The 10360-nt window shown below is 28.1% G+C and overlaps 2 protein-coding genes across 2 annotated transcripts; one reads left to right on the top strand and one right to left on the bottom strand.

Moving 5' to 3' along the window:
• Nucleotides 1-1439: 1439 nt before the first annotated feature.
• Nucleotides 1440-2397, bottom strand: LOC129915713 (uncharacterized). The gene is made up of 3 exons (XM_055995372.1): nt 2233-2397; nt 1805-2148; nt 1440-1705 (listed from the first exon to the last, which is right to left on the bottom strand). Exons 1-3 carry the CDS (start codon nt 2248-2250, stop codon nt 1486-1488), a joined length of 582 nt encoding a protein of 193 aa, XP_055851347.1. The 5' UTR covers nt 2251-2397; the 3' UTR covers nt 1440-1485.
• Nucleotides 2398-7575: 5178 nt separating this feature from the next.
• Nucleotides 7576-10086, top strand: LOC129916453 (flexible cuticle protein 12-like). Its single transcript, XM_055996430.1, has 3 exons — nt 7576-7792; nt 7866-8035; nt 9814-10086. Exons 1-3 carry the CDS (start codon nt 7775-7777, stop codon nt 10031-10033), a joined length of 408 nt encoding a protein of 135 aa, XP_055852405.1. The 5' UTR covers nt 7576-7774; the 3' UTR covers nt 10034-10086.
• Nucleotides 10087-10360: the final 274 nt, after the last annotated feature.

Here is a 10360-nt window from a genome sequence, read left to right as displayed (position 1 = left end):
AAGTAAAGAAAATATTAAAATTTTAGAAAATTTTCAAAAAACGAATTTTTGGTTTTTTAAAAAATATTTCAAAATTTTTTTTTTGAAAAATCAATTTTTTGAAAACGAATCAATGAAAAATTTTGAAATTTAGTTTTTATGTGTAAATTAATTATTTCTTCAAAATGGCATACCAACTTTTTTTTTGAAAAATGTTAAAAAATTTTTATATATAAAAAATTATTTTTTTAAAAAACGGCTCCTACAATTTTCGAAAATTTTTTTCTAAAAATACCTTTTTATACAAGAAATAAAATGGCATATTCGTTATTTTTTTTAAGATAGTTTAAAACGGAGTTTAATTAATTATAAAAACAGATTTAATTTTTTTATACTACTTATGAAATTTCTTCAAAATATCAAATTTTAAATTTCTAGAATGAAAAGCTTTAACATTATAGTTACTTTAAGCATAAGAGCAAGTACGTGCGACCCCAGTCGTGCAATTTATTTTTAAAACAATTCAAGATTTAAGTGTTTTAGTTTCCTTGTAATTTTAAATAGTTTTCTGATTTTTTCTACAAGGAAATTAAAACAATTATGAAAACTTTTTATTTAAACAATGCATATAAACGTGTTGACGAATTTTGTTAAAAATTGGTTGAGCCGTTTTTGAGAAATCTAGAAAAAAGTGTTATATACGTAAAAGGTACTGAAATGGAATGCAATATCACTAAGGATAAGTTTTAGTATGGTTGTGTTAAATTAGGAGAAAATCGATTAAGTCGTAAAGGAGATATATGGAAATAATACAAACATGAGAAGTCAAGTCCAAGTACAAGAATTTCACTTTGATACAGGGCGAGTAAGGGGTAAAAATAAAAATCTGAAAATATTAGAGGATTTTTTATTTATTTGGAGATGATTAAAAAAAAACTTAAAACCAACGAAATCCACGCTGATTCAACTATTTTTCGGAATGATTTTGCGTTGAAAACGAAAATTTTAAAATCAAAGTAGAACATCGTTAGTTCAAAGTGGTTTGTCTTTATAAAAAAATGAATAAAAAAAGCATCAATTTATTAAAAAAAAAAAAAAAAAAACAAACAATTGTCAGAAGCTGGGCATCGAACCTAAAACTCTTGGGTCACTATCTCACTGCACTGCACAAGGCTGATAAAATGCAACAAAAGCTGAAGTTCGACAAAAATAAAAAAATTTCTTACGTGTTGTTTCAATTTTAATTTAAAAATGTTTCATGTTAGTTTTTCAACATTAATATTTTACGTTGCGTTTTTTCCCTCAGTGTTAAGTGGATATCTTCATTAATTTTCAAAAAAAAAAAAAAAAATTAAATAATCACCGGCCAAATATAATATACATAAGTGCAGTAAAAGCTATAGTTAAACCGTTTTTTTTTTAGCGATACGCGCTGTAAAGTTATGAAACAGAATTAACCCTTATTGTAACCAAATTGGCTTAGTTAATTTTTATTTATTCAATAATTTATCCAACCATATTTGAACGTAGTTTTGGTGATATTCCACGTCTTTTTGTTTGTACTCTAGGCTTGTATCCATTCTTGTCAGTCGTATACATTGTGGTTGTTTCAGTCTCTCCATCATTGTAACTGTCGGCACCCATAACAACAAGTTCCTGCTTTGGAGTGTCTGGATTTGTAAGTATACCAACTTCTTCATGATAGGAGCCATCTTCTGATGTGTAACTGTAAGAAAAAGAAAAAAAAAAATCATTATCTCTTCCCTCACGATTATTTCTATTCATCTCGCTAACGAATATTAAAGCGTTTTTCTATTATACTTACTTCTTGCGATAACTTTCTCTTGTTGGGACTCCATTGTATTCCAAAAACAAGATTGTTTTTGTCATTATATCAAGAAGTTGTTTGACAAATGTATCCACTGGCTCCATACTCATTATAAGAATTGGCAATTCTGGTATTGCCGCTGGAAAATTAAGGAGGTCCAATTCTGGTGGCAGTAGTGGTATTGGTGCTGATTCGGAAATGCTAAATTGGGTTGGATCTGGTACTGGTACTGGTGCCTGTGCAAATGGTACTCTTCCTGGTGGCCGTGTTGGTATTGGTACCATTTTTGAAAAACCGAACTGGGAATTTGTACATCCCAAAACACACACCACAAGGATGAACTTTTTATAGTTAAAATTAAAATAAAAGAAAAACATTGAAATTAATCCAGTTTCAGAATAAGGAAGTATTTTAATCAAACCCACCAATTTAATGATAGACATTTTGAAATTTTTAATTTCAATTCCAACCGAGATGGAGAAGTTCCTTGATCAATCTTCTATTTAATACTGAATCAACAATAACCTACCTCAGTTAAGTTTTAAACTATTTATATGAGGGAATTTTTGACAAATTAAATTTGATAAAACAGCGAGGAGGTCTTTAGGTCAATTTGAAATAAATTTGATTAAAATAATCTAATACAATTTAAGTGAGCTCATAGGTATGTACATCTACAGATTCGTTTTCGTAATAAATCAGTTTTTCCATCTCGTTATTAAAATTATGATTTATAAACATAGTTGATAGAAAGTGAGACCTTGGGTCGTCTTTAATATTTTAAAAAGTAAGTCACATAAAAATAAACACGAACAGTAAAATAATAAATTTTTATGAACCAATTTTTTTTTGCCTGCGAAAAGCGATAACAATATAACATTTAATTCGTGGAAAAGAAGAAACTGCTATTACAGGAAGTAGAAAGAAAAAGAAAAAAAATGTCAATGTATATTACAGAAAAAAAAAACAACCCACACTCAGAGAGAAAAAAAAAGTTATTTTGTAACTATTTGCATAATCACTTTCTGATCGCAATGAAATTTTGCGAATAACTCTTTTTGAACAGGAAAAAATTACAAAATAGTTAAAAATGTTATTTTGCTCTGAAAACCTTTGTTTTTTTTGCATTCAAATTGTAATATCTTTTGTTCTAATTTCATCTTTTTAAACTTTTATACATTTTTTGAAATCTGCAATAACACGGCAAGTTTTCAAAATAGTAAACCAGGGTCACACCATACAAATTTTGTTCAGGGTGTTGCTCTGAAATAAAAGTGAGAAATTGAGTTTTCATAAAACATGGAACTGTTAATTCATTTTCAGCAAAATGGCGAATGAAATAAAAAATATTTTGATTAATTAATTATTTCTTATTATTAGGCAATGTTTAAGTGAAAGAATTGTAAAAAACAAAAATCAATTATGAGCGGAAGAAGCAAAATACTGTTGCAAAGTCGGGATTTATCAAAATTTCACAAAAACTGCATTAAATCGAAAACCGTAAAGATTTGGGATTAAGTTACCAAATTCTGAGAGACCTAAAGTTGGCCTATCAGCATACTTCGTTTGATCCATTACTTTTTGGATACCCTATATAATAAATCAAGTTGGCTACTTATAAGTATGCAGAGAAACAAAATCCTCTCGAAAATACATTTGATCTAAGATTTTGGATAGAAGTTTGTATGTTAGCTAAAATTTAGCATACATTTTGAGCACTTGACCATTTTTTGGATTATTTTGGAAGTAAGTTTTTTAATCCTGACGTTGACGTTCCACTTAACTAGCTCTTTATTCAGTTGCAAAATTTACCTATATTAAAATTAACATGTCAATTGCTTCGAGTGTCACGCAAAAAAATTTGTTTCTCAATCAGAATTCACATGCAACTACAATATGATTTTGTTCAATTGAACTGTAAAAATTAATAATTTTACTCAAACTGTTTTAAAATAGTTGATAACTTTTAAATTCAAACACTTTAAATAAACAATACCCAAAACAAAACAGTCAACATTTAAAATTTTCTATTGTGAATCATTTTAATTACTCACAGAAAAGCTTTTACCTCAGACTTAAACCATCAATCATTCGCAATTTTACCTACGATATTATGTGGTAAGTATTTTTTCGTTATTTGAAAAAATCTTATCACAAAGCAGTTGACTTGACATAGCACCGCCAAACCTAAGTCGAATAAAAACATTAAGGTATACGAGTATTTTATTTTGTTGTTTATGATTGTCTTTCCGGCTACATTAACAAATTAAGACTTATAAACATGTGTTTGATAGTGCTAAGCTTCTGTATCTTATGCTTTTCATTCTCTTTTTATAATCAACCCAATAATTATTTCTATTTTCATAGAATTAAAAAAAAAAATAGCGACAATGTGCGTCGATATACAAAACAAAAGAGCTGAGCCAAGAACTTGATTTTTGTAAATATCCTTGATTTTATTTATAGAAATTTTGTCTTTTATTTTGTTTAATTTTTTATTTAAGAAATAAAATAGAACATGAGTCTATTGTTTTTGGTAGTAAATGGCTACAGCCTTGTATCTCAAGAAAAAAACGGGTCGTCTTTTTTTTCACATTATATTTACTTCTAAGAACGTGTTATTCTTATCATAAATAAGTTCTGTTCAACATAAATAAGTTCTGTTGTATATACCATATTCTATGTCTTTATCATATAAATTGAAGAATAATCGTATAACATTTCCATAATATTTATAATTTTTTCAAAATTATAGTTTTTTTATATTAGCTTTTTTGTTTCAATTCATTATGCCTATTTAATAATCAAATATATGTTAATAATAAGCAGAAATATGCATAGTTATTGTGATGCGGAAGATTTAAAAGAGAAAAGAGTTGATATAGAAGCGAAGATATTAAGGGCTGATATTAATAACATTGCAGAGGATCATTTGAACATATTTTTCAAAAAGTTTGAGAAAAAAAAAACCGGGAGGATTACTGAAACTTTCTGGAGTCATTCTGTTGACGAATATATGACTCTTTTATTTATATGTGCATCCATTTATGGTTTAACAAAGACTAAGAATACGAAATTATTGTTTCTATCTTCGTGACCTTTTTAAGATTAAATAAATTTCTTCTAAGCAGGCTATAGGTCTTAGTTTGATAATTTTCCTATATTTTCGTCGACGTTTCGCGTGTGTTTACACGCTTTTTCAAGACTAAATAATTAAAATAATTAAAAAATGCTAATAAATATGAAATAAATACTTATCTTTAATCGTAAGAGGTTTCTTATGATTCTCAGTTAAATTATTATAATTGTTTTTTGTTTGCTTAAATATTTTGAAACTTCAATAAAAATGTCTTGAAAAAGACGTTTTCAAATATCGAAATTTCAAAACATAAAAACTTTTTATTGTTTGACAAGAGATTCAAAATTTTGTTATCAAATCTAGCTATAAGAAATTAAGTTCATCGTATAAGGTTTAACTTAAAAACTCCTTTTAACAAACTGACTATAAATACTGCTAAGTCCTTCACAGTCTGATCTCCTATTTACAGTATTGTCTGTATCTAAAATATGAAGTATTTCTAATATCATTCTTTTATTATAATGCTTTTCTGTCTGTAAAATATCTACATTGTTATAATCTGGTCTATGTCCCTCGATTAAATAGAAAAATCATCAAACTAAGACTTATAATTTACTAACAATAATATATTTAGATTGACATTTTTTCTGTTCAACATTCAACCGATGACTTAAAAACCAAATCTCAATCAACCAAAGTTGATGTTGCTAAGTTATAATTAGTAGGTAGTTAATTCTTTGTTTTATGAAGTTTAATAAAAGACTACTACCATACACAGTGAGCCTGAACAAGTTTAAGGTTGACCTAAAATGACGACAAAAACCAAAGATGAGGCTTTGTTCCTGAAGGCCTTAGCAATAATAATCCGTTTTTACCAAAATCGGATTAGCTTCCTTTTTCGAGATACCCCCCGTAAACGTGTTTTTTTTCGAGAAAAATTCATATCAATGCAAGGCTCGAGTACGATAACTTAGTCGCCGAGAATTTAAAACGGTTTTTAGTAGAGGTATTCAATACAATCATTTTTTGTTTTGGGAGGGAGGGTCTAAGTCCCCCCCTTTAGGCGGGAGGGGCAATTTTCTAAAAAATCAAACAAAAAATTATTTAAAAACAATGGCAACACTTACAGTTATAAACGATACCTTTTTCAAAAAATAGAATTGTACACTTAATTATAGTTTTTAAACCAAGTTATTTTAAACAGTTATTTTCGAAATAATCGATTCCAAAGTCAACAATTGTGAAAAAGAAGTTTAAAAAAATACATTGAATACGATTTTTGTCAAGACTTTGGGTTTCATTACGGGATAAATAGATAAAGTAAACTATCTCAATAAATTCCTTATCAAATACTGAAAACCATATGTTTCTATGCCTTCTAGTTTTTGAGAAAATTGAAAAATAGGAAAACTACTTTCTTTATCTTATTTTTATTTTCTTGGCTATTTTGCTTTGCCATTATCAAAAATCAAAAATTAAAAAGTACTGTGCTTAATCTACTTCGATTCCATGAATTTGTTTTATTTCCATTTAAAATTGGATCTTAAAAATAAAATTTCTTAGTACCAGTGTGGTACCAGAACGCTCATTAGTGAGCCTGATAACGAAAGTAGTTTTCCTATTTTTCAATTTTCTCAAAAACTAGAAGGCATAGAAACATATGGTTTTCAGTATTTGACAAGGAATTTATTGATATAGTTTACTTTATCTATTTATCCCGTAATGAAACCCAAAGTCTTGACAAAAATCGTATTCAATGTATTTTTTTAAACTTCTTTTTCACAATTGTTGACTTTGGAATCGATTATTTCGAAAATAACTGTTTAAAATAACTTGGTTTAAAAACTATAATTAAGTGTACAATTCTATTTTTTGAAAAAGGTATCGTTTATAACTGTAAGTGTTGCCATTGTTTTTAAATAATTTTTTGTTTGATTTTTTAGAAAATTGCCCCTCCCGCCTAAAGGGGGGGACTTAGACCCTCCCTCCCAAAACAAAAAATGATTGTATTGAATACTTCTACTAAAAACCGTTTTAAATTCTCGGCGACTAAGTTATCGTACTCGAGCCTTGCGTTGATATGAATTTTTCTCGAAAAAAACACGTTTACGGGGGGTATCTCGAAAAAGGAAGCTAATCCGATTTTGGTAAAAACGGATTATTATTGCTGAGGCCTTCAGGAACAAAGCCTCATCTTTAGTTTTTGTCGTCATTTTAGGTCAACCTTAAACTTGTTCAGGCTCACTGTGCATATTATGTTAGATTGGCGCTACAGGTTTTTGAATAATAATTATTTAAATAAGCATTTAACAATATATTTAGCAAATTTACTTTGACATTTTGTTCCGATTGTTACTAAAATGTTATTATAACCGAAAACCGAGAACTGTAGTAAGCGTCTTAAAACAAATAATATCACGCACACGCATTATACGAGTAATATCATCTCATTCGATCTTGTTTGAAATGTTTTACTAGCTGCGTTCCTTTGGAAATATTTATCTACTTTTAAGTACTTAAATTTACTTTGAACTACTTTGCTATACTGAAAAAGTAGTTCAAAGCAGCTTTAAGTACTAAAAAGTAGATAAATATTTCCAAAGGAACGCAGCTACTATAAGAAGTTGACATTGAGAGTTCTGGTTATTTTTTACGTTACCTACATGATTTAGTAGGCCTATATCAAATCAGCTATCAAAAATCTCCAAAATTATTCAAATATGTTGATTAAAAATTCATAGAAGAATGTAAAATTTAGACAAATCATCTTTATCCTAGCTCAAAAGATATAACTATGCGTTAATAGCTTTGTGAGTCTTTAGTCTATCTTAAAGTTTGATTCAATCAACTTCTTCATCCCGTGCGGTGTGTGGTAAAAAAAATTAAAAATGAAATCCTTGCAATTGGTGGGTTCGGAATATCAAAGTTATTTCAGTGATTTTAATGGTTTTTTTTTCTAATTTTATATCAAAAATCTAGTTTTTCCTTGCTGTGTGTGTTTTGGGATGTGCTAATGCCCAGTTTGGTTTACTAAATTCTGTTGTTGAAACAGTCCAACCATTTGCAAAGGATCTGCTTAATCTTATGATTCCAAAAATTTTACTTTTGGAATACAACAATGTGCCAACAAAAGAAGGATATCGTTTTAAGTAAGTTTCAGAAAAAATATAATCAAAAAATATTTGTTAAAATAATGATACAAAAACAAGCGCGCGTGTTATATTTCGAATCTGTTACTGATCGCGTTGCCTTTCGAATAAACGTGCATTTCCATGCAATTTCTATAAATCCACTTGCTCCTCTAAACCTGCAAAACAAAAATTTCATTTTTGGATAAAGAATTTTTTAAAAAATACAATTTTAAAAAATCGTTACACCGTTTTCTTATAAAGTTTAAAAAAGTCATCAATTCGTTTTCAAAAAATGGATTTGTTTTATAGAAATCAATAAAAAATTCAAAATTGCTCTGAAACAATAGGTATAATAACTATTTCAGAAAGTTTGTTGAATAATGTTGGTGAAATTTGTAAAGTTGCTCACAACAAATGTCGCAAAAAATAAAAAAAAAGTATTCTATGAGAGATGCCGTTATTTGTTTTTTTTTTTTTTTTCAATATTCACAATAAATTATTCATTCCGTCGAGCAGTTTTTAAAATAAATGAAGCTCATCTAAATAGTCACTTTTTGATGAATTTTTTTTTCTAAAATCATTAGAACAATATCATAGAGCCGATCGTGTTTTTAATTTCTGAATTTTTTGCGAAAGGATCAGTTCAATTTCTACAATTTCTTTTTTCAGTCACAAGCAAAATTTTCAAAACAAAGTTTTCTGTTTATATTTTTTATTAAATTTTTCAAAAACAGGACCCTAATTTTATTTTAATCCTGCGGTCTAGTTAAAGCTTACTACGAAATGACAAGACTTTTTTTTTTTGTTCAAAAAAACAATAATACAGTAGTCCCTCGATAATGTGAACTAATTAAAACAAGGCGTTTTCGGATTTTAGAGGGATTCACATTACTGGAACTTTTTCCAATTGCCATTTAACTGATTAAAACATTCTTAAAACCAATGAATATTACAGTTATTTTTAGCTCAGTTTAAGCCTTTACTGAATAAAGAGAAAAATCAATAAAATACAAGTAATAAGAGGTAAACTCCATTTCAAAAACTGAAAAAAAATCATAAGAATCCTTAAAATCAATTCTTCATAAAATAAACGTAAATAAGCTTCGTATAAAAAGATGTAAAATGTTAGCACAAAAATCTCCAGCCTGCAGCTGCATTCAATATCTTAAGAAATGTCAAGACAAATAACAGTTATTCACTTTTCAGACCTATAAAAAGATTGCGTGTACGAACGAGAAATATATGCAAGCTTTTGCAAAGGAAATTCACATTATAGAGTCTAAAAATTTTCGAAATTCACATTACAGAGATGGCAATGAAAATTTTTGGCGATTCACATTTTAGAGAAATTCGCATTATCGGTAATTCACATTATCGAGGGACTACTGTAGTTTAAATAATTATTTAAATGGCTCAAATTAATTTCGATTTTTTTTTCTTCTAAAAATGCATATATTGATAAAATGAATCAAGTTGCATACTTTATTGGAGTTCAAATTGAATTATGAATTGATTTTTCTTTATTTTACATTAATCAAATTTGTACCTAAAAATCTAATTCAAGAACAGTTACAATCAATGTTAATTGTGTGTAGCCAGACAGAAAGTATACTTGAAAGTATTTTTTTTTAACTAAATTTTACTCAAATTTAACCTAAACCAAAGTAATCCTATACCTAAAATAACAACAGTGTACCTTCTAACTGAGTTTGGAAAATATGTTTTTTTCAACACTTCAATATATTGAAATATACGTACAACTCCTTATTCTATGTTCTTTCTACTTTTTTCAACAGCTACAAAACATCAGATGGCTCCTACCGCGAGGAAGTTGGTATTCTCTTAAATCCTGGTACCGAACAGGAGGAACTTGTTGTCATGGGTGCATACAGTTATGTTGATGGTGATATCGAAACAACCACAATGTACACTGCTGACAAAAATGGATACAGACCAAGAGTTGAAATGAAGAATCGCGGTGTATCACCAAAACTTCTTCAATCCCTATCGGGTTAAGCCTATTAAGTTAAGTATTTAAATTTTAATTGATGTTGATTAATTCTCGAGAATAAAAGGTATTTTGTTATGAATGAAAAAAAATAATTGGTATTATTAATGATTTCTTCTGAACTGGTAAACTGAAATTTAATATTGGAACTATTGCATATTAGGTAATGTTGTTTTAAAAGTGAATTTTCTTTACAAAGAGAAAGATCAAACTTTTTTTTGTAAAATAAATAAAACCCTTTTTTGTTACTGCTTCTATTATGGAATACGACTGACTTCGGATTTGAATTTAACACAACAATATTTTCCGAAAAGTCCATGAAGGTGGTCATTGAT

The sequence above is a fragment of the Episyrphus balteatus genome, chromosome 3 (genome assembly GCF_945859705.1).
Source record: "Episyrphus balteatus chromosome 3, idEpiBalt1.1, whole genome shotgun sequence".
NCBI lineage: Eukaryota > Metazoa > Arthropoda > Insecta > Diptera > Syrphidae > Episyrphus > Episyrphus balteatus.
Note: the sequence above shows the minus strand (reverse complement) of the source record. Positions and strands in the feature narration are given on the sequence as shown.